Source organism: Miniopterus natalensis, chromosome 6, assembly GCF_054644295.1.
Source record: "Miniopterus natalensis isolate mMinNat1 chromosome 6, mMinNat1.hap1, whole genome shotgun sequence".
Lineage (NCBI taxonomy): Eukaryota > Metazoa > Chordata > Mammalia > Chiroptera > Miniopteridae > Miniopterus > Miniopterus natalensis.
This window is the reverse complement of record NC_142086.1, coordinates 86797629-86825134: the sequence shown is the minus strand read 5'-3', so window position 1 is coordinate 86825134 and position 27506 is coordinate 86797629. Positions and strand designations below refer to the sequence as shown.

The window sequence follows — 27506 nt, the reverse complement described above, 5'->3', positions numbered from 1 at the left end:
AGAGCTGTGTCACATGGGAGCAGCCAGGAGATGCCCAGGTCCCCACCCAAGCCCTGGTCTCGGGCAGAGGGGCCAGGACTGCAAGGCAGCCCTGGGCAGCAGGCCCTCAGCCCACCTGCCTTCCTCTCCCACAGTTTCTTCACCTGTTAACAGCCGCGCAGGTTTACTGGAGAAAATGGGCACAAACCAGAACCACTTAGCAGAGAACAGAAAGCCCGCCCCTGAGATCACCTCCCCACACACGTGTTCACATGGCTACGTATGTCGTCCTGGTCCCTTGCAATACAGACGACGACACAGCGAGGATGGCTGAGAGGAAGGAGAGGGAGAGAGAGAGGGACACCCACGTGAGAGCAGAACACCCACCGGCTGCCTCCTGCAGGCCCCCTCCTGGGATCGAGCCCGCAGCTGGCCCTGGGCCCTGATGGAACCAGCAACCCTTTGGTACAGGGAGGACTCCCAACCAACTGAGCCACACCGGCCAGGGCAGTATTATCATTTTTAAAAATCACTTTTAGACCAGGAAGGAGAACAACTCATTTAGTGGGAATGCCTTTGGTTATTTCATCTCTGTTAGTCATTTGCATTTCTCCTTTCAGATATTGTCCATTTGAGACTTTTCTGTATTTATCTATCGGGCTCTTAGTATTTTTATTATTAACTCATGTAATTTCTCTATATATTTAGGGCACAATTCTTCATCAAATTATTGAAATTATATTTTTGTTTGTTGCTTGCTTTATAATGCTGCCTTTATTTTGTCTGACATAAAAGATTTACATCTTTATGGAGTCAGATATTCCAGCCTTTTCTCCCGTGGGCCCGTTTTCCTTCTGCTCTTAAACTTGGAAAATGCGTCCCATTCCAAAAAAATCAGGGAGATATTCACCTATGGGGTCTTTGATTTTTTTATACATGTAACTAGAAGCTTTTTATCACGTCTTCTCAAGTAGGATGTGTGCTGCGGACTCAATCGTGCTCCCTCCAAGTCCATCCATGGGACGGTGTTTGGAGTTGGGCCTCTAGCAGGGGATTAAGCTCAAATGAGGCCATGAAGGTGGGGTCCTGATCTGATGGGATGGAGGTCCTTACACAAAGAGACACCAAGGAGCTCTCCTTCCGAGGACACACGTCAGGAAGCCAGCTGGCACCTTGGTCTTGGCCTTCTAGCCCAGGACTGCGAGATAAACGTCTGTCGTTTAAGCCGCCAGACTGTGGTGTTTTGTTGTGACAGCTCGAGCTGACTCAGGCAGTGGGAGAAAGGGTCTGTCGCATCTCTCCCTGCTTTCCTTTCCAATTGCTTTCCCTAGGACCCCCTTGGCGAGTGTGCTCGGGAGGAGCCTGGCTGCAGAGACGGACGGGTCTGCCCTCGGCCCACGGGCTGGGCAGCAGAGGAAGGGCAGGGGCAGGGCGCAGCCTGCGACAAGGGAGTGGCCCCCTGGGAATCTTTGTGGGTTCACCGGAGGCTGTTCTCAACCCTGAAACCTTAAATAAAAACAACAACATCATAGCAACAAGCGAGACGAGGCTCCTATCTGTTTCCCATTGTCATCTGACGCAGGGAAGCCCCGAAGAGGAAGCGCGGGGAGCGACATCCTTCGAGCTGGGCGGTAGCTGGCTCTCGGGCCTCTCATCCCAGACCCGGTGAGCCTCTGTCAGTCCCGACCTCCACCTACCCCCTACGAAGGCGTCCCCTCCGGCCACCTCCAGCAGGGACGCGTTCTGGAAGGCGGCAAGGAATGCAGCAGACACCTCCTGGACATCCAAGTCTGCGACGACCAGCAGGTTAAACTCCACCACGACACTGCCATTGGTGATGCGGGTCACCTCCACCTGGACCCCACCGGTATCCAGGTGCTGACGCATGGTGGGTGACAAGGACTCCCGCACCTGTGGAGAAACAGGGCTGGTGAGAAGAGCTGCCTGGGAGGAAACGGGGTACTTGTCCTAAGGTGGCTCCTCCTGGATTCCAGCAAGCAGCAGGGCGGGCCTTGGCAAACGGCCAAACCATAGGTCAGTTCTGGCCCAGTCCCTTGCCTGTAGGGTCCGAGATACTGAGACGAGTCCTGCTCGCCCCTAACCAGCTGGTCCATATGGGGCTGGGTGCGAAAGCCCTACCCTAGGGGCTTATTACTGGGTAGGAGGCTCAGAGTGGCACTTAGGATCCGCTCCCATCAGCTCAGAGCCATGGAGGCAGGGGCCTGAACGAGTGATCACCGATTTGTCTTTTCTAGAACAATCCTTTTGCCCCTGATATGACACATTTCCCCTCTATTCTTCCTCCCCACCTTTCCAAAAACTGCTTCCCTGTGAGCACCCCGTTGGGACAGGCTGTTCCTGCCTCTGAAAGCCTTGTTTTTCATTCTGTCACTTTGGACAGCACCTTACACCACACACGACGTCACTCCAGTCTAGCCCATGGTGGCCGAAATGTCCAGGAAGACACATGGCACAGTAATGAGCTTTAAGGAGCCCATACGATGGGAATGGTCTCCGGGAAGGTGCACATCCAGGCTCTCTCTGCCCTCACGGAGAAGCCTCGGCCTCTTCTGCACTTTAGGGGGCGCTCAAGCACAGGACTCACTTCCCAGCCTTGGGGCAGTGGCCGGAGCAAGTTTATTGTCACCCTTCAGAGGCTGCGGAGGCCCAGAGAGACCAGGAGCTGCCCGCAGTCACATGGCTGCCATTATTACATTCCAGTGGCCAGCTCTTACCAACCCACCACCTATCCATCTAATTATCATCTATTTCTCCCTCCCTCTCACTGTGTCTTTTTGCTCTTCTGGGACTTCCTAAGAGGGGCCTGTCACAGTCTTGGATTAATGTCACCTTTAGTTGCTTTTCAAACCAAATCCCAGGCTCCTTGCTAAGTAGTTACAAAGAACAAGGTGCCGAATTAACCCACAATTTCCCGAAATTTGCCTTAAAGTCCTACATATGAAGTAAGTGGCACAATTATTTGCTACGCTGAAATTCTAGACATACAAACAAAAAATTGTCCCCAAACATCGGCAAAAGAGGAAATGGTTTAAAGAGGAAAGATTCATCAAGAAACTCGGGGCGGCATGGAGCTTCCCCGAGGAACCGCAGGAGCGACGGGGACAGGTTTCAGTGTTTGCTTGATTAACACCAGCGTGGCTCCCACTTAACCTAAAGACGGATCCGTGAATGAAGAAAACCACCGGCAGCCCTGGAGTCCACGCGCTGGGCCGGGAGCTGGGGGTCCCGAGATGAATAATGTGGAGTCCCAGATCCCGAAGAGCCTCCGTGGGACAGTCCCTGGAGGCAGGGACCGTTCTAACACTAAGTGCTGCTGACAGGGTTGAGCAGGATCAAAGGTGCGGCCACCTGCATTGCTAAGGCACCTTGGTGTCGTCTCGCTCCACCGCTAGACGGAGCCGCCAAACGCTGGCTATTCTGTGTCGTAAGCTCCCAGGACAGGGAAAAGCTAACGCACGTGAGATTCCCGCTGTGCAGATAAGGCCACTAGGTCATGGTGTTCTCTGTGCATCAAGGGCCATCTAACCTCCGCCAAAAAGAATATCGAGATTGCTCCCCTGACTAAATGGCAACAACACACCATCCCAAGAACGCTCCTGGGGTGGCGGAGGAGAGCACAGGAGTAGGAAAAATAACCTCTTGGGGCAGGGGGGTGACGGCGCTACCCGCAGCAGCCAAAAGTCGGAAGCAACTCAGATGTCCATCGGTGAGTAAAATGGAATATTACGCAGCCAGTAAAAGGAACGAAGCAGCGACACAACACGGATGAACCCTGAAGACATTATGCTCGGTGAAGTAACCCAGACACAAAAGATCACATATTGCATAATTCAGTTTCTATGAAATGTCCAGAACAGGCAAGTCCATAGAGACAGGGGGCACATTAGTGATTGCCAGGGACAGAGAAACGGGGGACTAGAAAGTGACTACTAATGGGTAGGGCTTGGGGGGGGCGGTGAAATGTTCTGGAATTAGAAGGTGGTGATGGTTGCACAATTTTGCAAATACAATCCAAACCACTGAATTGTTCACTTTAAAACTCTGAGTTTGTGGTATGTGAGATAGATCTCAGTTTCTTAAAAAGTGTTCTTTTCACGGTAGGGGAGGGGCTTTCTGCATCAAGGGATCCCGCCTTGATAAAGTGTCATCAGGACAGGAAATAGCGTGAGGCAAGGATGCCGCAGAGGAAAAGGTGTGTCTCCTGTCTACTGCTAAGTCTATTTAGTGGCAGGTCCAGGGACACCCAGGCACCACATCGGAGCCGAAGTCCCGGCTTCCTTCGGAAGAGAGGGTCTAAGCCCTGCTTGGCTGCAGCTGGGATTCTGCCCGCCTCCCCCCCTCCCAGCCCACAAGGCAGTAAGGGCCATTTCAGCAGCTCACCATCCTCAAGAAGAGCTTCAGAAACTCCTGGGACTCCTTGCTGCTGGCGTTGCGGAAGGACTCGGAATACCTGACGCTGGCTATCCTGACTTTCCCACTGAGCTTCTGGGAGGCTGCAGGACGAAGGATAAACGCTTGGGACAGGAATGTGGTAGGGAAGACGTGGTCACTGCTGTCTTCATAACAGTATTTTCACTTTGGCCAGAAAGAACATCAAGCCAAGGCTGATATAGACTCTACAAGGAGGGAACAGCTCCCGACACTCTCAGGCACAGATGGGTGGACGGGGGGACACTAGGACAAAGCCCGGCACAGAGGGAGAACCTTCTGAGGGCCACGGAGCCAGCTCAGCCCCTGCAGCTCTCTCCTCCCTGCCTGGTTATTACCCGTGCATAGCGTGCCCAGGGAATTTACCAGCAAGCGGGACAACTCTGAGAGTGAAAGGAGGCACTGTTGTTCATTGTGCCAGGGCCTCAGGTGCACACCGGCTGGCCCTGAGCCTGAGAGGGAGAGTGAGCAGAAGGAACGGCTGTCACTCAATAGACCTGCACCACCCACCTCTTCCCGCAAGGAGGACACAGATAAGCAAGTGTCTACGACTTGCGGCAGAGTCTGGAGCTCTTTGCAACTCCACCTCTTGCCCACTGTCACCCAACACCTTTTTCCTGAGATGAAATGATCCACCTTCTGCCTGGCTATCCCATGCCACCGAGTATAAAGTGAGCCAGACATTTCTACGCTGAGAAGCAAATGGAAATCTAGCAGCCCGAAAGTAGATGCAGCTCTTTCAAACCTTGCCTCACCGAAAATCTTTTCCATACACTTTCCCTCCCTTTAAGAACAAAGGGCCATGAGCGTTTCTGAACCCATTACCTGTCCTCACTTTCAGGTGTGCCTTGGCACTTTCTTTCCCACATGCTTTGGCCACTATCTCAACCAGGTGCAGGACACCGGGCTCCAGGCCCTGCAGCCACAGACTTGCGTTCTGGGTCTCCAGGTGCATGGCGGGGCTCCGCGTGGACATCAGGGTGAGCTGGAAAGTGGGGTGCAGGGCGAGGTCTGCCACCCAGGCCACATGAAAGCCGGTGCTCGTCACGTTGGAGATCGTGACCCTTCTGATGGGGGCGGGAACTGGGAAGTGGATATAAACACTGAGATTAAAAACAAGAATTCCAAGGAAAGAAGACAGGAGAAGCCTCACCCAGTGCTAAAATCAAATGCACCGCCCGGGACATGAGCCATCCTCAGGGACACCAGCCCGGGAAAGTCCTGTGAGTCCCCTTGCTGCAGGCAGAACACATGGGTGCAGGGTCCCTGGGCAGCACCCCTGCCCCTTAGGTTTGGTGTCTGCCTCTGAGGTCCCTGGACTTCCCAAAATGAAGGCCTCTGGAGCAGGCTGTGGGCAGCTCCTCTGAAGGGGTTGTCCCCTCAACCTTTGGGTAGACTTTCCGGTGAGTCAGCACGGTGGTCATTGCCTGCTGGCTACAGAGCCGCTCTAACAGGGGGACCCCGGGGCATGCAACAGTACTGTTTATGTGGGTTTAACAATTTAGTCTTGGAAGCTGCAAAGCTCAGGGGAGGAAACACATTTAACAGCTTCTTCCACTTGGGTGCAGTCCAGAGCCGGGCCAGCTCAGAGGGCTCACAGAGATGCCAGTGCCCCCCCCCCCCCCGGGAGCCGGCACGCCAGGCCATCTCTTGCACGGAGCTTTCACCTGTCTCCTGAGCTATGGGCCAGGGCCTTGGTGATGGCTAAACCCTTTATGTGTAATATATAACGTGGAGCTACTGGGGTCAGCATGGCTAGGGAGGTGCAGAAATGTTGGGGGGCCAACACTGCTGGGGGATGTGTCCCAGTCTCCTCCAGATGCCTGAATTCCTGCCCCAGCTGTTGGCAAACAGGAGGCTTCGGGCGGGGGAGGAAGGACTGGAGAGAACACGGAGACCAAGCGCTTGTCCTAACTAGACCAGAAGTTGGCTGCACAGGGACAGGGCTGCTCTGCACCCTACCTTGCTGAGCCTTAACATGAGAAATCCATTTCTGACTTGACAACCATCTGAGCCTTTGCCACTGGAACTCACGTGCTGACCACATGGTCCCACAGGTCCCTGGGACGCACCCCCTCACTCACCACAGGCCAGGGTCTTCAGAGATGCTGGGGTGGAAGCCAAGGGCAGGTCTGGGGAGCTGGGGTGTCCAGAGTCTGTGTTCTGCGGCCACGTGGGGTCCAGAGGTGCTGGCAGAGTGCCCCACGTGGGGAGGCTGGCATGCCACAAGTGGCCCATGGGGTCCTCAGCAGCGGTGGGCTGGACTTGAGGCTCTGCAGTGGAGTTTCTCAGCGACCATACAGGGGGGTCCAACAGGCTGTCTGTGGCCCCAGGAAGGGAGCTGGGGGTTGGCCTGGGAGACCTGCTGGCCAACCATTGGTCCATCTCCAGACCCGGGGCCTTGCTGGGCACCTTGTCATCCACGCCTTGCCTTGTGCTATTCCTGTCCTGCCCATCCATGCCACTGTCCCCTCTCCTGGGTGGGGGCCCTGGGCTCTGGACCTGGCCTGCTGCAGAGGTGTCCCATGGGTGACTGGGGCTGGGTGACACGGCAGGGGTCTCCAGGCCAAGGGCTGTTGTTTCTGTGCTGACAGCTGGGGCTGTTACCCCTGTTGTCTGGGACAGCGCATCTTCCGTGGGGCTCACTACGTCACCTGTTGGGACACATCCACTCTCAGATGTCTGGCCCAAAAACATCTGAGTGTTTGGGTGTCTGGCCCAAAAACATCTGAGCAAAGCCCACCAGAGGCCACCCACAAGCAAGAGCCCCCCAGGTGGACCCCAAGTGGGGATAAAGTCTGTCTCAATTGATGACTATGAATGTTTAGTGTGGCTGTCACCTCAGTGACTCTCACGGAGAGCCAGGAGGAGCCTCTCCACTTAATAAATGAGGGTGCTGAGGCCCCAAGAGCAGGGTCCACCTGGGGGCTGCAGAACCAGGACCTGGAGGCCTCAGATGAATCTTGCAGGCCTCAGATGAATCCATCCAGCCTTTGGGAAATGGAAGTTTCCCCAGATATGTGCTCGGGAGGTTGGGGGGCGTGGGGAGGGCTGGTGCTGGCACTGTCACCTGCCTGCTGGACACATGACTGAGAAGCCTGGGAGAAGAGAAGTTCTGCGGATGTGGAGAGGCGAAACCCCGTACACAGAGGGCAGGGAACAGAGCTCTTTCCCAGGGGACAATTCTCTGCCTCTGCTTCCAGCCACAGGCCCGAGCTGGGATGACAGAGGTGGCCAAGCACAGACACGGCTAGTCCATCACAGCACTGTGCGTCCGTATGGGCCTCTTCCTGCTGTTCACCTCAGGATTCCAGGTAGCCCCAACTGGTCAATCACAACCAGCCCCCCAGAACCTCAGGGCAGATGTTCTGGACCCACGTCAGGGCCTTCTCCACACCTGCCTGGGCTTCTATAGCCTCAGACTCCAGGCTACGTGGGGAGGGAGTCCCTCATGGGCTGCATTAGGACTTACGTGAATGCATTATGACTTTCATCCATAAAAAAATTAAAAATTATATTTTAAACTTGCATTAGTATAAAGATCAGTTTCATTATTGAGATTCACTATTATTATATCAATTTATTTTCTTTGATTTTAAAATAATTAAAATGAAAACATTTCAGTGGAGTCCTAACAGTATGGTGGGCCCTCAACTCTGTGCCCATAATGGCTGATGGAGAAGTCCCCGGAGTGGGGGCACGGCCCGCGCTGGGGGCAGGGGTGGGGTACAGGACTCACCTGCACAGGCCCGGCCAGCGCGGGAGGGGTTGGCGTCCTTGGTCGTCAGGCACCGGCAGGTGTACGAGCCCTCGAGGTTCACGCACTGGGCGGCCGGCGAGCAGTCGTGCTCCAAGCTGTCTGCACACTCGTCCCAGTCTGCCAGGTGGGACAGAGGTGGGACAGGAGCCAGGGAGAAAAAGGCCAGGGGCTGCTCAGAAAATGATGGGAACAGAGCAGAGCTCTTCCTGGCTGTCATTGCAGCGAACAGTCTGAAGGACGAGGCCAGGGGTGAGTGAAGTGCCCGGGGTGTCCAGCACCCTTGGGAGGATACCCTGCACAGACCCTTCCCCGGAGGCCTGAACCTGACCGAGGCCACATGCTAAGCGCCCGCCTGCACCGACCCTCACTGCAGGCTGGCTACTTTGGGGGCAAAGATCAGGGGATTTGGTTGCTTTTGGAGATATTAGTACCCACAGCTGTGAATATATGTCTTCCTTGTTTATTCTTTGTTCCCAGGCCCATATTTCTCTGATGTGTCAACATCCCCCACTTAGTGTTTTAAGAAAGAAATAGGAAATGACTGAGCCTGGGGTCCAGCTAAGTATAGCATGAGCTTCCTCGACATGGATAGTAATGGCCCTTGAGCGCCTCCTCTTGGAAATGACTCAGAAAGTCCCAAAGACCCCATGTCACCAGGAAGACCTGACCCCTCTGTCTTGGGCAAGGAAGTATGTTAGGTGAGCCCCCATCCCTGAAAACGCCCCAGCGGCCCCCAGCCTGGCTCACCCACCCACACCCAACCCAGCCCTGCCTTTGCCAATCAGCCAGCAGTTGGACGTGCATTAGGCCAAACTGAGATTCATCAGAACCACCATTCCCTCTCCTTCTCCCGCTCTCTCCTCTCCCCTCTTCTGCACCCCTGGGACTGCTGCCCCTATTCCTGTACTTGATTTAAGAGAGAAGCTGATGGTCTCGTGCATTTTGACACATGACTAATCAGTAAAATGCTACAGGCAATAAGCATGATAAACCTAAAGGAATAAATACCTCAGACTGTTTTTCAGGTTGGGAGGGGCTGAGGTGGGGGGCAGTTTTCCCACACCCCCTAGAATTCCATCCTTGGGCCCAGACCCAGCTCTTCAGGCCTCTACCTATCCCTAGGGGAACAGGTGACTCTGAACAGAGTCACCTCTGCTAGCAGGGCAAGCTGGGGTCCTGGGAGAAGCCTGGATTCCCTGATTGGGGGTGAGTTGTGAGGCCCTTCTGCACAGGCCTCCCTGGAGCTTGGGACAGAGTGCCCAGGCCATGCCCAGTGCGCCAGAGGACCGGGCTTGGCTGGGATTCAAGTCAGATAAGGGACGAGTTCAGTTCTGTGGAGAGAAAACTGCAGCTGAGTGCACAGAGGCCCGCTCTGTGGTTTTCAGTTTTGTTTCATGCGATCTTCGTGGAAGCAGCTCTCCAGAGACCAGCAGACTCACTCATCAGCTGATGTAACACTTACACACACACACACCACTCACACACACACACACACACACACACCCCACCCAGCCTGGCTCAGCCCCCAGATGTTCCTGGAACCCTGCCTGACCCCCAGCCTGCAGGCAGCACCAGGGTGCTGGGGGACTGGAGGCGGGGGCCAGAGCCCAGGCTGGCCCAGCAGCAGGGCCCTGAGGAGCTCGAGGTCCCAAGAGACCTGGGCTCAAACTACAGAGCACCTGGTGGCTATTTTTAGAGCTTGTGACTCACCTGGCCTTTGCTCCCCGGCACACAGCTCTCCTGCAAGCCCAAGAGAGGTGAGGGAGGGAGGCGGGCACAGCTTGACTAGGCCTTGTACTCAAGCCCAAGGCCAGGCAATTCTCTGGTTCAGAGGGAGGAGGCAGGTCTGTGAGCAGTAGGAGTTGCCAGGTGGCCTCTGCACCTCCTGGACTGGCCAGAGGAGGACATGAGGACATGGGCAGGAGCCCCATGTAGGAAGCTGTGCTCTGCTCCTGCTGGCCCTGAGGCTGGGACCAGGCTGTGGCCCACCTCCCCCAAGAGGGAGGCAGCCTCGGCCAAGCTTCATCTCCTGGCGCAGGTGCCCCCCCACCCAGGAATGTGTCTGGGTCCCAGAAGGGGCAGCTCCCCGAGAGCCCCACGCTGGGGCCCGGGGCCCTTCGGAAGTGGAGCGTGGCCCAGAGCCCTCCTCTCACCTGAGGCCGGCTGGGATTCACACGGAGGGGAAAGGCCGCACAGAGAACCTGGCTCTGACCGCACCGCGCCCAGAGCTGGACAAAAGGCGGCACATAAAGAAAGCAAGCCCAGGCCAGCCGACCGCATGGAGGGTGACAGTCCCAAGGCCAGGCTCCCTCTGCTCACGGCCCCCACTACTGCCTGCGGAGGGGACAGAAAGGGCTGCTGTGGCTGCGATGCTGAGCGTGAGGCTGACGGGAAGCTTTGGGAGCATGGCTAGGCCCGTCCTGAAGCCCACAGGCGACAGTAGATGCCCAACTGGCACTGTGGTGAAAACCCCACGAACCCCTCCCACAGGACAATGCTGTCGTTAGAGCCTCATCTGTCTGCTGTCTGCACAGAACGCTGACGCACAGGGGCCACGTTGCGGCCCAGCTGATCATCGCCACCCGAGAGCAAATAAGCAGCGTGGTCCCTCCTGGGAGCAGATCTTAAGGGACAGGGGCAGCAAGGCCAGGAAAAAGGGGGTGATGGGAGGCAGCAGGGAGGAGCCCCTTGAGGGGGGAGGACCAATGGGGGCCCTGGGGATGCTGGAGGACCTTCCTGGCCTGAGAACTCACCCGAGATGGGTACGTTGATCCTAGAAAAGAGTTACCCTGAAATGTGGCCATCATCCATGTGCCAGGCCCTGTGGTAACCCCACACCGGCACTGTCCCTTCAATTACTCAACCGTCTGAAGAGGTGGGATGTGTTACAATCTCCCCATTTCCCAGGTGAGCACACTGAGGCCCAGGGAGGTGAAGTCACTGTGCAGTACGTGTACGTGTCAGAGCTGGGATCACAACCTTCCCGTGTCCTGCCATAGCCATGAGCCACCTGCCACGTCATGCCTCCTCCTCTGGGCAAAGTGAGCAGGCCCAGCCAGCTGCCCCTGAGGGTGTGGCTCGTCGGACCAAGGCCTGCTCAGCAACTGGGCCTCCCAGCACGGGGCGCACCCTCCTAGAGGAGGACCAGGACACGTGGCCACCCAGTAACCCCAGGGAAATGAGGTCAGGACAGCGTGACCTCCTCCCCGTTGGGCCGTGCTGACTCACGGGCAGCGAGTGCTCCCAAATGACCCACGAATGCTCTGCCGATGCCAATATGTCAGTTCTGTGTGAGCCGCAGAGGAAAGGAGCTCCTTTTGTGTCAGTTTTCTGCAGAATGGCCGTAAATGTACTTGTCCCCCTGTTCCTGGGCTGGGGGGCTGGGGGTTCTTGGGAGGGTAGGACGCCTTCCCCACGAGGCTCAGGCCTGCGCTGCCTCCCCCGTGGGAGCTGTGGCCCAGGGACTGTCCTGCGGGCTCGGGTGTCAGAAGCCAGTAACTGGGTCAGAAAATGCTGTACATGCAGGACACCTCCCCCGCCAATAAATAGCCGGAGGCCTCCTGGCCCAGGGCCCAGGGCCCAGGGCAATTGCCTGCACAGGGGGCCTTCCCCAGCGGAACACTGCAGGGCGAGAGCCTTCTCCAGGCTCTTCACTTCTGAGGGGCCTCTGGACCTTTGTGGGGATGCTTCCAAACGATCTGCTAAGAACCCTAGGATGTTAGCACTGCAAGGTGCCTCTTCTCCCTCTGCATGAGTTTCCTGAGGCTGCAAACTACCACAAGCTTTTAACTGGCTTAAAACATCAAAATTCATCTCACAGTTCTAGAGGCCCAAGTCCAAACTCCAGGGGTCAGCAGGGCTGGGTTCCCTCTGAGGGCTCCAGGGAGAGAGGGTCCTCCCCTCTTCCTCCAGCTTCTGGGGCTCGGGGTTACTTGGTTTGCGACCATGCCACGCAATTTTAACTTGGTCTCCTCCCTGTATCCCTGTGTTCTCTTCTGTCTCGTCTAAGGACATTTGTCCCTGGGTTTAAGGCCCACCCTGGTCCAGGATGACCTCAGATCCTACCTTAATTGCATCTGCAAAGACCCTTCCTCCAGATGAGGTCCATTCTGAAGCTCTGTGTGGGCATATCTTTTGAAGGCCACCCTTCAACACGCTGTACCATTTGACAAAGATCTGGAATAACCCTAAGCCCTGGGACACAAGGACATTCTGGGGAGTGGTGCAGAGGGGCTGCTGGGTCACCTGCACGTGGCTCCTATTCGGTCTCAGGTGGGCCCTGGAGGCACCGGCCAAGGACCCACCCACAGCACACCCAGTGCCTGCAGGGTGCAGAGAGCCACTGCCACCTCCATCCCTAGGCGCTGAGTGACAGAGCAGCCCCCAGGCTAAGCAGGCAGGTGTGACACTCCCTTGGCTTTCCCTGCATTCTTGGGTGGGGGAGGTTGGGAGCCACCCAGCACAGGACAGAGCTCACAGGAGATGACAGAGCTCACTCTTGAACCCAGCTCCGCTGGGCGTCAGGGAGACGCCCTTTCCACAGACAGAGAGAGCGCGAGAGAGATGAGGGGAGACAGGGAAAGGCCACGGTGCCCCCACTGCGCAAAGGAACCTCGTGAGTGTCTGAAAGACAAAACCTTCCTGCCCCCCAGCAATGTCCCTCTCTCTGTTTCTCTCTCTCACGCCCCCATCGCCTCTTCCCCCTTCTCTCTCTCTCTCTCTCTGTGTCTCTGTCTCTACCTGACTCAGTCTCTTACCTCCCTCTGTCCCCCTCATCTCTCTGTCTCTATCTCTGCTGTCTTACCTCCCCCATATCCCTCATCTCTCTCTCTCTCTCCTGCTCTGTCCCTTTCGACTCGTCCCTGATCTGTGACTTCCAGCCTCAAGGCAACACCGAGTGAAATTACACAACATTTGGCTTAAACAGCCCCGAGTGTGAGCTGTTAGGAGTCGCACAGCGGCCAGGGGCCAGGGGGGCTTGGGCCCCGACACCCACAGGCAGCTCCCGTCCTCTCCCTGGGGGCCCTGCAGCGGTTCCGCCCGAGCTCTGGGCCCGATGCAGCCAAGAGACACCCTCCTTCCGAGGGGACAAGCGCCTGGGCTCCGTGGCCACTGCTCCCTCTGGGACAGTGGGTGCGGGAGGCAGGTGGGCTCACTGTTTGGGGGCTGCGGCCCTAAGCCCCGCTTTCCGTGGAGTAAAACAGAATCAAGATTCGAATTTCTTTTACCTCATCTACCTTTTGGAATAAAGTCCGTGTTGACCTAAATGCTGTAGCGTGGATGTTAGAGGACATCTTGGCGACAGGCTCGGGGTGTGGGGCCTACCTTGCACTAGCGTCCCCCTCTGGTCAATCTGGAATGCCGTGCTTGCCCACAGCCTCGGGAGCATGGGGGCCAGCGTGGAGATGCCCACTGGGAACTCGGGGTCCTGCACCGTCACCCTGAGCTTCACGACCACGCTGCCGGCCTGGAGAGACACGATCTGCAGCCTCAGCTTCCCCCTTTTGTGCAAGTCAGACACCGGGGGCGGGAAGGCGCTTCCGACCTGGCCAGGGAGAGGCAACAGCAGCCGTTAGAGCCGATTTTCCATCCGCACACGCAGGAATGCCACCGAATCCTCTAAGAAAGCTTAAAAATCAGTTTGACCTGCAGATTAATGTGGAGAGCCAACCCTCCTTTGGTCTCTTCACATTTCTACATTTTGCAGTAGAGGCACTAAATGCCCCTTTGTTCCAGGATATCTTTCCAAAATGTTTGTATGATCAACAGCCTGGAGGAGGGAGATCGTGGCCCCCTCCAGAGCAAAGGGCAAATTGGTTCATGTCTAATATAATAAAGGTAATGTCTCGTTATGGAGTAGGTTTAGGCAGGTTTGCTCGCAGACCCTCACAAAGGGTTCAGGTTCCCGAAGCTTGGGGATCTTCTGCTGCGATGCAGACCTACTGTGCGTGCGTCACCCACCTGGGCCCCTGAGCCATCCCTGTGGGACTTAGGGGCCAGAAGGGGAACTGGCGCCAATAGGATGCTCACGCTGCCTGCTGGGCCAGAATAAAGTCCTTCGTCTCTGACCCAAGCGTCTCGTGTCTTCTGCTGGCATCCAGGCAACAGGGATAGGCTGACTTATTAGTTTGCAAGAAGGGTAAAATCTTAGACCTTTCGTGGTTCTTGACAGCTTATCAAATACTTTTTTCTCCAGATCATCATCTGAGGATGGATAGTATTTGCCGCCGGCCTGCTTCTCCCAGGCTGCGTGCTGGTGTCCCCCTTTAGCCAGGGAGGAGTGGGTGCCTGATCACCCCAAGTGCTTCCTCGATGAAGCTACTCCAAAGTGGGAAGACAGGTCCCCCAGATCCCCCGAATGGAAGTTCAACAGAAAACCCAGCTGTAGGATCAAGTGGTGTAGACCATTTGAATCAAAGGCATGTATTTCAAGGATGGTTTGGCCCCAAATCAAGATTAGGTCTCCCATAAATGGAGAGGGTGAAGCATTTGAGTGATGGCTTGTGTGGGCTCCTCGCTCGGACATCGAGGGGGGCTCACCGTGCCTGCCCTTGGCTTTACCTCGTGAAGCAGCTGCGAGGAAAAGTCCCGGTACTCAGGGCTGCTGCGGTCCAGCAGCGTCTCAGTCACCGTGCGGTTCAGGATCCTCACTGTGACGCCAAACACACGGGCCTCTGAGACAGACAATCATGATGTTAGCTGAACCCCAGCAATCCAACATCACATGGTTTTCTGTCAATGTTTTTCACAGAGCTTATTCTTGGAGGGGAAATTTAAAAAAAAATAGAGCAAGGCCTGTACTTCCCAGGTACCACCATGACCAGGTAAAGAGGAGCTGGAACCATGGGGCAGGGAAAGTCAGCAGCCTGACCAAGTCACATGGCCAGGCCAGCTGCCCTCCAGATGCCAGAATTCCTAGTTCAGTCCCACACTGTGTTTGTCTGAGGAAAAGTTCTTCCGAGGCACCGATACAGCGGGCAGGGCGTTCCCTTGTCAAGTGCATCTCGTAGGAAATGAGGGACACTTCGTGAAGATTTCACAGGGTGCTCAGGTCCTGGTTTGGGGAAGTTATACACACTGAGTCACGTGGGGTTAAGACCAGTAAGGTCTTTCAGTGCCTACAGGATGCAGTGAGGGGAGCGAGGGAGCCCATTACGGCCACCATGACACTGCTCAGAGGTCATGGAGCACCTTTGGCCCCATTAGGATGGTGGGGACAATTCCAAGCCTGCCCCTGCCTGTTTATAAAAAGAGCAACAGCTTGAATCTCTGGGGCCAACAGAACCGGATGGAAAGACCAGCTCACAGGTAACACACAGCATTCAGGTGAGTGCCTTACCGGTTCTGACGGTGAGCATGGCAGTGACATTGGTCCCACACGCCGGGTAGCTGGTCTTCACCCGATACAGCACTCCGGCCTCCAGCCCAGTCATCTCCAGGGTCGTCCCCTGGGTCCTGGCGCTCCTGAGCAGCTCCTGCCCCCTGTAAACCTGCACATGGAAGGTGCGGTTCTGGGTGGAATTTAAACTCCAGGACACCTGAAAGCTGCTGCTGGTGACATTGAGGATCATGTAGTCTGTGATGGGAGGACCATCTATGAATGCACAGAAAAAGAAGATTCAGAGAACATCAGAGAGAGGCAATGAAAACAAAATCAGCAAGCGGGACTCCTCAAACCAAAACGCTCTGCACAGCAAAGGAGACATCACCGAGACATAAAGGCGACCTAGGGGATGGGAGAAGATATCTGTAAATCATGCATCTGATAAGGGTTAGTATCCAAAATATGTATGGAACTCATACACCTCAACAGCAAAAAACAAATAAGCCCATTGCAAAATGGGCAGAAAATCTGAATAGACATTTTCCCAAAGAAGATGTACAGATGGCCAACAGGCACATGAAAAGATGCTTCGCATCACTAATCATCAGAGAAATGCAAATGAAAACCACAGCGAGATACCACCTCGAACCTGTCAGAATGTCTCTCATTGAAAGATAAGAGATAATGCTGGCGAAGGTGTGGGGGAAAAAGTAACCCTTGTGCACTGTTGGTGCAGCCACTATGGAAAACAGTATAGAGGTTCCTCAAAGAACTAAAACTATAGAGCTGCCATATGATCCAGCAATCCCACTCCCAGGTGTTTATCCAAAGGAAATGAAATCACCACCTCAAAGTGATTTCTGCACCTCAGTGCTCACTGCAGCATTACTCACAGTAGCCAAGCCATGGAAACAACCTGAGTTGTTTTGCAGCTGTGGTCATTACGGTGTGTCATGGGCTGGATTGTACCCCCCAATATTCATAGGTTGAAGTCTTAACTCCCAGCACATCAGGATGTGACAGTATTTGGAGGTGGAGTCTTTAAAGAAGTAACTAAGTTAAAGTTAGGAAATTAGGGTGGGTCCTACTCCAATCTGACTGTGCCCTTTTAGGAAGGGGACCCAGATTCAGGAATCAGGCCGAGGCTTCTTGTTTTCATATGAAAATCCATGTTTTGGAGAGCAATACTCTAACATAACACTCTAGTATAGAATGCTCTAATATAACAACTAATATATATTTTAATATTCATATATAATGAAATCTCTGTTTTGGAAGAAAAATTCTGGTATACAACAGGCACCTGGGTAATGTGAATTATGTAAAAAGTAGGTTGGCCCTCAGTCTAGGCACAACAATTTTTATTTTATTTTATTAAAATATATCTTTATTAATTTCAGAGTGAGGAAGGGAGAGGGAGAGAGAGAGATAGAAACATCAATGATGAGAGAGTCATTGATCGGCTGCCTCCTGCATGCCCTCGACTGGGGACCGAGCCCGAAACCCGGGCATGTGCCCTGACCGGGAACTGAACCGTGACTGCCTGGATCATAGGTCGATGCTCAACCGCTGAGCCACGCCCAGCCGGGCGAGGCACAATTTTTACATCAGAATCTGAGTTCTATAAAAGCAAGCCAAGAAGATATTTTTTAAAAATATTTTGCAAAACCATAGTAAAAAAAAAAAAAAAATTAAAAAGTACTTGAAGCTTCCCAAAGCCCTTCCTATAAGAGTTCATAAAACATGTTTTCTAGTATCATTAAAAAAATTCTATCTTTCCAGACAAATGTGTATGCTTCCTTTCAGTGAAAAAAATAAAAACCAGTATAACTCAACCCATTTCTCTTTTTGCCTTGGCTGCCAAGAGGCTCAGAATCAAGTTCAGTGCCTCATCTAGTCCTGTGACTCAGCCCTGCTGTGTCTTCCTCCAGCTGAGCACTGAGCCTTTTATAAATGAGGGTGCCCTGTGTATGCAAGCTTCCCTACCATGAGCCCCTGTGGGTCCCCCAAAAAGCAGGCAGAGATAAACTACAGTGAGCCCGGCCCTCCCCCCCGCCATGCTCAGGTAGGGTTGGGGACCTCCATGGAAATCCTCGCTGTTCCCCGGCCGCGCTCCCAGGATGGAGAGGCAGAGTGTATTGGAAGGCACGTCTGTCCTCCGGCTTCGGCCCTCCAGAACTGTGAGAGAATACGTTACTGCTGTTCTACCCTTTTAAAAAAAATAATAACTTTGATCTCTTTATTTTTCTTTCCCTTTTCCCCCTTTCTCCTGCTGTTCTGCACCACCAGGTGTGTGGCGCTTTGTTGCAGCAGCCGCGGGAAACGGATCTGCCTCCCGGTCTCCTTCAGTTTTCAAGGCAGCTGCCGGCTGAGCAGCAACTCGGAACGTCCGTGTTGCTGCCAAACCAGCCAGCTGCGGACACACCAAGGCTAATCCCTCTTGTGCAGGGCAGAGCTTGAGCCACGCTAAGCTGGAAACAGTCCTGCCCCTGGTGCTGCAACCTGGGCTTCACTCCTTCCTTAGCCAGGAGGCCCTATCCTCGCGGCCCTTTAGCTTTTTGACGGCCCTCTTATAACGCGGGTCTAGGAAATAACACCCATTCGTGACTCTGTGTGACCCGAGGACACTGCAGCCATGTGGCCCTCCCGACCTTCGTTTGGGAACCTGACCTTTATCTTTGGATTCCCTGTGTCCCTGGGTCTGGGCCTAGTTTCTTCTGGGGAGCCCTCATCTGTCTCTGGTGAAGCAGGAAGGGGCCTGCAGGGGGCGCTGTCTTTCCCAGGATACCCCGTATCAGGCTGCCCCTGTCTTCTTGGGGGACTGTCACCCTGACCTGTTACCCTTGTAAAGGTAGAAATGCTGAGGATTCGAGCCAAGAGTCTGAAATTCAGTTAGGGATTTGGAGTCCTGGCTCAGTGAACTTCTGGGCAGCCCTGGCCCTGCCACACACAAGTTCAGGAGACATTTCTTTATGGTGCTGATAACTTTTTGGTTCGGGCTGAGAAGGGGGCCGTGTCAGGGGGAGTCAGGAGGACCTTTGAACACAGTCCCACGCTGTCCTGAAGGCAGGGATGTGTTCCTGGAACATTCCATGCCAACCAGGCAATATTTCTGACCGTTTCTGTTTTGTGCAACGATCCAGCTGCCCCGTGTCATTAATCGAATGACTAATTTCATGAGAAAAGCATGTGAGATTTGTGCTGTATTTTCCACGGGTTTGTACCTCTAACCCATTCCAGCAGACTGCTCATTTATATTAGCTTCTAAATTTAAAACATGTGCTGCTTCCCTGAGCCATATGCGAGCGGAATTCGCTCCAAGTGTCTGAGCTGGCGACGTCGGATTCGCTCTTTCTGCCCCCAGGGGAGTGAAGTCAGGCGGGGTAGCTTTCCCTGTCTACCTGCGCAACGAATGGCCCTTTATCTGGAAGGACCCTTGAGACTCAGCATCCAGGCAGCGTGGCAAAGTTTGGCAGACAACATCCCTAACTATAAATAGAGTCTGATATTTTGTTCAGATTACTGACCAGAGTATTTTCAATAACTCTGGTCTCAATGACCAGCAGGATTCTCCCCGCAGAGGCCACAGTGCTGATCTCAGGATGGGCCGCGGGGAGTCTGTGGGAAGCTCTGTGGGCCCAGTTGTGCGTGGAGGCACACACAGTTCTAATTAGACCCGCAAAGCCATGAGCTGCGTAGTGGAGGAGAGTCTTGATGCCAGAGATGGGCTGGTAGGTGCACCACGCAAATATCCAGAGACCCTAGGAAGAGCCACCACTCAGATCTCGCTCTTCATTCATTGATATAAAATACGTGTTGAGTGTCTACTATTTGCCAAGTACAGGGACTCACTGGCAGTGACCAGGAGGCCTGCCCTGTGGAGCTTCATCCTGGAGGAAGTAGAACATTCCAGTGGGTGAAGACTGATCCTGGACCCCCTCCGGGTCCTCAAGAGGTGCTGGGAACCAGCCCCTCCCAGTGTCGTCCCCCAGCCTGCACCCTCGCCCCCCAGCAGAGCGGGAAGGGTCAGGAAGGACACTGCACTCAGCCCGTTGAGTTCTGGATGCCAAAGGCTCTAGGACTCCGGTCAGCTCCTGATCCGTGCAGAGGGTCAGGGGCATGGCCGCTGGGTGGCACAGCCCTGTGAAAAGGGGCAGCCTCTGGGGGATGCGCTGTGGGGCAGTTGCCTGGGGAGGGTCGTTCTAAGGATTAAATACGGTGATACTGTAAAGTGCTCAGTACAGAGCCCGGCTGACTGCAGCGTAAGCAGCTGTTATTCTGAACAAAGGGAGGGTCCTCACTGTCGCGTTCCTTGACATGCAAATTAAATTAAGCGGTTTGAACAGATGATAATAATATTCTCCTGAACGACTTCACGATGTTAATGGAAGTTCTTGTCTCTATAGCAGAATGCTAGACGCCACCTTAATGCCCCCCGTGAGGCAAATAGCTGAGACGCTGCATCACTGCTGTACAACATCGCTGTTACTCAGCCGCGAGAGTGGGAATGGCGAGGACCAGGTTGCCTCTTGGAAGCCCGAGTGACATAATGGTGAGTGAAGAAAGCAGAATATAAAACTGCGTGCAAAGCAGGATTTAAATAGGGCAGGAAACCTGGACGCGAGCCGGGAAAAAGAGAACAGCGTGCTGGCGTGCGGAGGCGGGGGGACTTACCTTTCGCTGTTGTTAGAATGGTGCTGAAGGAATAAATCAGACTCTGCGATAACAGGAGAAAGGTTTAGTGGCCAAGGGAATGAGCGGTGTCTGCTCGAGGCTGACGTCTGAGAGGGGCACCGAGTCCGCGCGAGCCCCATCCTTCCGCCGCCTCCCCGCCAGCCCCCCGCCTGTGGCTTGCGCCCAGTTGTGCTCAGGAGGCCTGGTGCTTGTCTAGCCGACACGCTCCCCGCCACACTGCCGTCTCACCACCAGCCACCTGCCTCCAGGACCCCGCCTGAACTTTACCTCCCTCACTTGGATTGGGATAAGCTGCTCCATGTAATAGGAAACCCCATTTAATAGGGTTTGACCCCCGTCAGATGGATGCCTTGTATAGCAAATGTCGATGGGCCTGGGCCCCTTCACTGTCTTTGCTCCGCCAACGCTAGCCTCTGCGCTTTATCCTCAGGTCACCGCATGGCTCAGATGGCCAATGGGACCCCAGCCATCACAGTCTTGTGCCCGGCCTGGTCTCAGCGGGGCCCATAACCATTAAGCAGTCTTCCTGACTCTCACGGAAACTTCTGCTATGTCTCATTGGCGAAGACGAGTCACATGGCCATCCTACCTGAGGAAGGTAGAGAAACCTAGTCTCCTCAACTAACACATCTCCACGTAAAACTTAGTCTAAGTTCTGCCACTAAGGGACGAAAGAGTGAATTTGGGGTCTGCCATGACCCCTCTAGTCTATTCTCCACCCAGCACAGTAGGCATAGTACCTGGCGCATACTAGGCACTCATTAAAATGTGTCCTATACGTGAAAGAATGAATGCACGCTAACCGGACCCTTCCTGCCACGGCATGCAAGCTGGAAGGTGCCCTCTGAGCGCCTCCTGCGTACCGTCCAGCTGCACCTGCGGCCCTGCTCACCTGCAGACAGCCCTGCAGGCTGTGGGCACCAAGCTTCTCCTGACCACAAGCTGGCCTCTGGAGCAGCTGCAGGTGACGGTCATCTCCAACTGGGGAAGCCCCTGGGGGAGGGAAGAAGTCCAAGAGCAGATTCCCAGAAGGGAGAAGGCTCGACTGGGTCCCAGAGCTGCAAGAACTATCAGCACACAAGCCTGCTTTGGCATCGCCCATCTTCCAAAAAGACCCTCCCAGGAGTCTGCCGCCTCCTCATTATAAACACTCCTGAGACTGCCCTTCCTCCCGTTCTTCCCTCTTCACTCCATTTCTTTGCAAGCCCCTCCCCCTGTACTGGCTTCTAAATAGTGGGGTTCCTCAGCCCCAGGCCCCAGGCCCCCTTCCCGTCCCCCAACCATGTCCAGAGTGAAATGCCACCTGGATGCTGATGAGCCCAAATTTCCATACGCGGCTAAGCCCCCCTCTGAACTCCAGCACCCAATATCCACTCAGTCAGCACCCTGGCCTCTCCACTCCATTCCAACCCCTTCTCAATTTAAACTATTATTGTCAAAAATAATAATCATAACCCTAGTCTTCCCCCAACTCACTCAGGAACCACCGCCTATTCCATTGGCCGGCCAAGACATCTGTAGCTGCCTCACTTCCCTCTTTCTCTTTCGCGACTAATTAATCAGTAATCCCAGGGATGGTCCAGGCTGTCCCTGGTCCCAGTGCAAGTATCACTCAGACCCTTCACTCTCAAAGGTGTCTCAACTGGCATCCTCCCCACGCACAGCAGGCCTGGCACGCGTCTGGCATGCTCTCCACTGAGCTGCCCGAGAGCAGAGACGATGCCCCATCCATACGTGTTTCTGTTGCCAGCGTCCCCCGCAGCGAGCGGCACATAAGCAAACATTGGTCCGATCGAAGAATGACAGTGAGAATAGCCTGGCATGAGGTCAGGAACAAGCTAGAGAACTAGGTGACCGTTCTCCGCCCATGAGCCAGCCGTCCCCTCTTTGCAAGAAGAGAGGGTCTCTGTGGTCTGTGGACCGTCCAGCCCGACAAGGGGCCTTACTCGAGTCCCATGCCACCTTACCTTCGCACGTGCGATTCAGCTCCTGGGGAGACGAGGCCGGCGCCTCTGGGCGGCGGACGCACTGGTGCGAGCCCTCCGTGTTTAAGCACAGCTCCCTTTCCGAGCAGGCGTGGAGTTCCGCGTAGAAGCACTCATTCACGTCTGTCGAAGAGAAGAAGAGGTGAGTTGTGACCGCCTGGTCATTCTCATCAACCTCCACATGTGTGTCCTAGGAGCGGAGGACGTGGACAGGGCAGCGGGCCCCAGGGCCTCTTGGAGCCCCGTCTCAGAGAGCCCGAGAGCAGCTGGCCCTCGTCCCGGGACACCAGCGATGTGCGCCCGGGTGGCTGTGGCTGCCTGAGCCCGTCGCTTTGGGGCTGTATTGAAGTGTCATAAAATGATGGGTCCAAACATCCTACTGGAAAATTAAGCTGGGGGATGGGCACCTTTCCGGACTGAGAAAGAGCAGGGCAGCTTCTGACTTTCAGAAGTGGCCTGTCTCTTACAGCCAGGCCCTGTCACTCTCTATGGACAGAAACAATGTCACAGAACACACAAGGCTATTCCCCAACTGGGATAAAGTGAGACAGAGCTAAGCCATTGCACGATTTTACCGAAGCCAGACAGAAAAAAGACCACTGTGTCACCCACGAAATATCACCCCACCTTGGGCAAAATGAGCGACTCGGTTTTTTTTAGCAATTATAGCTTTTCTTCAGGCTAGTTTGCCCTTCTCCATAAATAAGATTTGTTGACATGCTCAATCATAGAATCCCCACTTTCTTTTTTTCCAGAAACCATTTCATTTATTTATTTTCTTAATAGATCAGCTGTATATTTTTTTTCATGTAATGAAGAAATGAAATTTAGTATACAATTTCTCATTGTAAGAATCCCCACTTTCTGACAGCATCCACTCTACAACAAAGCCCTGGATCAAAGCTCCACCCCCCCAAACCACCCAAAGCCCACGTCCCATAGCAGACTCCCCACCTGCCTCCTCCTGCCCGCCCGGTGGTGTGCCCTCTCGCCCTGCCTCCAGCGCTGACCCCAATCTCTTCACCTACAGGCACGGTCCTGTGGTCTCTGGCCAGGGGCTTTCACAGGCAGGTCTCAGACCAGACAGGCATGTCTCTTATTGGCACTACTGGGTTTGGACCTCAAGCACATCTGTGGCTTTTCAGGGGAATTAAGGACCCAGAGCCTGGCATCATTGTATGTGACCTTCACGGTCCTAGAAGGAGCTTCACAGCAGGAGCAGCCACCCTCCCAGGGGAGCAGGGAACTCAGTCAGCTGCCTCCTGTCCTGGGAGCTGTCTGCTCACACCCTGCCCATGGCTCCTTCCACGTCACACGGTAGCTGAGCACCGAGACAGAGGCCACGCAGCCTGAAACCCAAAGTATTTACTGTCTGACGCGTTTCAGAAAATGTTTGCTAACCCCTGATGTAAACAAAGGGAGGGAGGGAGGGAGGGAGGGAGGGAGGGAGGGAGGGAGGGAGGGAGGGAGGGAGGGAGGGAGGGAGGGAGGGAAAGACCAGGTAATCTCTTCCAGAAACAAGGCCACATCTGTGTGCTTCTCCAAATTCAAATTTGTACAAAGTCTGCTGACCAAGCTTCCTAGTAGAAAGATGTCCTTGGCTAGGGTGGGAAAGAGGCAAGGGGGAAATGTAGAAACCCAAGAACTGGAGGAAGAAATTCTTGGTTTGTTCTGGGGTCTGTTCACCAGCACCCACCTGGATGGAAGGAGAAACCTGGGTGTGGGAGCGTGTGGAGGAAACATGGAGCTTAAACTTGGTTTGGACCAGAATGAGCTAAAATGAGTCAGCCACCCCTCACCTGCCAATTATTTTCCCACTCCTGCACCTCCTGCCCCCTCCCACACACACACACAAGGAGAGGGCAGGGAAAACACACCTTGCACCTGGATGTGGATCACTTCATAGACACGCTTCACGATGCCGTCCAACACCGCGGAGACGTTGGCCACAGGCACCGGCCTCGGCAGGCCCAGCAGCAGCCTCGACACTGTGGTCGAGGTGTCCCCACAGGCTGAGTGCAGGTGGTAGACAGCGGCGTCCATCGGCTGCAGGGCACTGGTGACCTGAGAAGCCAGAGTCAGAGCATCACCCAGGGAAAGCGCCCCCATCACACAGGCAGGGAGACTGCGGCCTGGACAAGCCTACAGTTAATTGCGCGTGTGCCACTGGTCTACAGAAGAGAACCCCTAGGATGGTTTATTTCTGTCATCATCCCAGTAAAATCCTGCAAACCAGATCATAAGTACTTGTGCAACACCAGTTGTCATGGGCTGAAGAGTGCCCAGCCCCCTGAATCCTTATGTTGAAGTCCTACGCCCAGGACTTCAGAATGGGCCCTTATTTGGAAATAGGGTCCTTGCAGATATAATGAGTTAAGATGAGGTCATTCGGATGGGCCTTTGCCTAGTCTCACTAGTGTCCTTACATAAAGAAGAGATTTGGACACAGAGACAGACCCTGATAGAAGGAAATGCTGTGGGGACACAGGGAGAAGACAGCCACCTATAAGCCAAGGAGAGGGGCCTGGAGGGGACCCTTCCCCCACAGGCTCAGAAGGACCAGCCTGCCCACACCTTGATCTCGGGCCACAGCCTCCAGACCTGTGGGAGCATAAATGTCTGTAATGTAAGCCCCCCAGCCTATGGCTCTGTCATGGCCACCCCCTGAAAAGCACACAGGTTAACCCCCGGGCCCTTCCGTTTTCATCCTCACAGGTCATGACAGAGGTTAGATCAGGAACTGGGGTACCGGACACCCAGCCACAGTTTCATGTTGCACACCTGATTTTTTTAGCCTCCGTGATCCCTTTTCTCATTTTATATGAATCCTTTTTGCTCCAGCCTAATATCTCTTTAAGCTCTTTCCATGTACTGTTTAAACCTCACAGCCACTGTCTCCAGTAAAATTATGACTATTTCTAGCTAATGAAAGTGGTATCTAAGGCACAGAGAGGTTAAGTAACTCACCCAAGGCCACAGAGCTAATGAGTGGTAGCACTGGGATTCAAACCCAGGCAGTCTGGCTCCGGAGCCACGCTCTCACTGGCTAATTGGGCCATCTTCCCCTGCCCCCAACAAGCTCAGAGGAGACAAAACCACCTCCAGCTGGGGCAGTTAAGGAGGCGTCCAGGGACAGTGACCTTTCGGAATGCCTCTCAAGCCGCTTTAATGGACAGCCCAGAGCAAGGTGAGTGTGTGTAGCATTTGTTCTGCAGGGAAGGGACCCAAGTCTGGGGTCTTACCCCCCCACCCTATCACCCGTGGGACATGTCTGTGGGATTTGAAGGTCATGCAGAACAAGTCACATAGTGTGGGGAAGCAATGCAGAAGGAAAATGGGGGGGCTTATTCAAAAAGTATGAAGCATTTCAAGAGGCAACAGCAGAGCCTTAAACAAAGTGTGGGACCCTTCTGAGCCTGGGGTGACTCCATGGGACACTGGCTTATGAGGGCAGACCATCACCCTGGAGAAACCTCCAGGCAGCGAGGACGAGCAATGCCCGGTCCACCGCTGGGTGAAGACACCCTGGCTGGAAGGCCACCCCAGCACTTCCCAGCCGCTGGGAGCTGCAAGGGAGGCAGTGAGGGCTCAGCTCTGGGGCCCAGGCCATCCGCACTGGGGCACCCTTCGGTTTAAGCAGCAGATGGTTGAAGATGAGGGGTCCCGTGTCCTACACCGTGACGGCGTAGGGCTTACAGCGCTGCGTGTACCAAACTCAACTGCACATTTCTGTGTGTGCATTTTGTTGCTCTTTGAAGCTTTGTTTTTAAATTCGGAATTCACATCTGCTCGAGTCGGGCATTCTAAGGCCCCTCGTGGAACCCCTCCCGAGCCCGGCTCCCACTGGGCCCCGTCCGCGCGGGCAGGCGGCCTGCGGCGCGTCAGCCTCACCCACCATGGAGTGCAGAAGCCGCATGTGGTTCAGGAGGCCCGCATCCACCTGCCGGAGCTCCCCGAAGTCCATTTTCACCAGGACGGTCACGTTGTACCAGGAACTCGCCGAGGGCCCCTCTGGAGCTGCAGGAGGGCACAGGCTGATGAGCTACAGGCCCAGGCCGACGGGGGGGGGGCAACCAGGGGCCCTGTAGTGAGAAGGGGCACAGGAGGCCTGGAGGCAGGAGGCTGCCCGTCTGCATTCACCCCCCTATGGAGGAGGCGGCTGCCGCCCGACCGGCATGAGGCACTTCCCTGCCTCCTGTGCCGCACCTCTCTTACATTACGATCTATGTAATCCTATGCATACACTATAATATATTCCTGAAGGTAATGTATACTCGATAATACCGTATGTAATATATATTTTATAGAATATGTATACTGTGGTGTATAGAGTAAAATAGATTAATTAATATATATGATACGTGATACTTTACATTATTTATACTATATTAATACTAGACTATATTATAACATATAATGTATATGATATTTTCTTTTTTTTTTAAATCCTCACCTGAGGATATGGGGGTTTTGTGTGTGTTTTTTTAAATATATTTTACTGATTTCAGAGAGAGGAAGGGAGAGGGAGAGAGATAGAAACATCCATGATGAGAGAGAGTCATTGATCGGCTGCCTCCTGCACGTCTCCTATTAGGGATCGAGCCCACAGCCCGGGCATGTGCTCCGACCAGGAATCAAATCTCGACCTCCTGGGTCATAGGTCAGTACTCAATCTCTTAGCCACACCCGTTGGGCAAGGATATGGGTTGTTTTTTTTATTGCTTTTGAGAGAGAGAGGAAGGGAGGGAGAGAAACATCTGTGTGAGAGGGAAACATCGATCGGTTGCCTCTTGCCTGCACCCCGACCGGGAGCTGAACCTGCAAGCTAGGTATGTGCCCTGGCCGGAAACTGAACCCGAAACCTTCTGGGGCAGGGGGTGACGCTCTAACCAACCGAGCCATCCGGCCAGGGCAATGTATATGATATTTTTCCTTTGCTCTGAACCTTGACCAACCCGTTCTCCTGGGAGAAGCCCCGGTCAAGACCAGAACCTTCCAGACCAGACAGACATGCCCTGAGGGCTGGGCCACGAACCTGCCAGGCAGGAGCTCTGAGCAGGATTTCGGGTCCCTAGGGTGTTTCAGGAGCAGGTGAGTACATTCCCACTACGGGACAGGCCAGCTTCCAAGGAGTGCCACTGGAGCCTGGGTTCCCCAGGCAACTTGCGAAACAGATCACTGCTCTGCCAGGGGAGCCTTCCCCCCTCAGGGCACCTGTGAGAGCTCCTGTCCCCCTGAAGCGGCAATGGCCAGATTTTGGCAGAGACGCTGCATTGAGCGGGAGTGGGATGCGCCTGCACACAGCTGTGAGCTC

General features: G+C 54.4%; 1 protein-coding gene across 1 annotated transcript in view; it reads right to left on the bottom strand.

Moving 5' to 3' along the window:
* The window catches only part of UMODL1 (uromodulin like 1), a 44270-nt gene that overhangs the window by 8161 nt on the left and 8603 nt on the right, over window positions 1-27506 (bottom strand). Inside the window, exons 4-14 of the mRNA XM_087817938.1 lie at window positions 26088-26209; window positions 24070-24256; window positions 22175-22315; window positions 15528-15782; window positions 14750-14862; window positions 13514-13733; window positions 8168-8305; window positions 6513-7082; window positions 5254-5511; window positions 4381-4493; window positions 1677-1890 (exon numbers count right to left, since the gene is read on the bottom strand). Of these exons, the coding sequence (XP_087674064.1) occupies window positions 1677-1890; window positions 4381-4493; window positions 5254-5511; window positions 6513-7082; window positions 8168-8305; window positions 13514-13733; window positions 14750-14862; window positions 15528-15782; window positions 22175-22315; window positions 24070-24256; window positions 26088-26209 (2331 nt within the window). The remainder of the gene's footprint in view (window positions 1-1676; window positions 1891-4380; window positions 4494-5253; window positions 5512-6512; window positions 7083-8167; window positions 8306-13513; window positions 13734-14749; window positions 14863-15527; window positions 15783-22174; window positions 22316-24069; window positions 24257-26087; window positions 26210-27506) is intronic.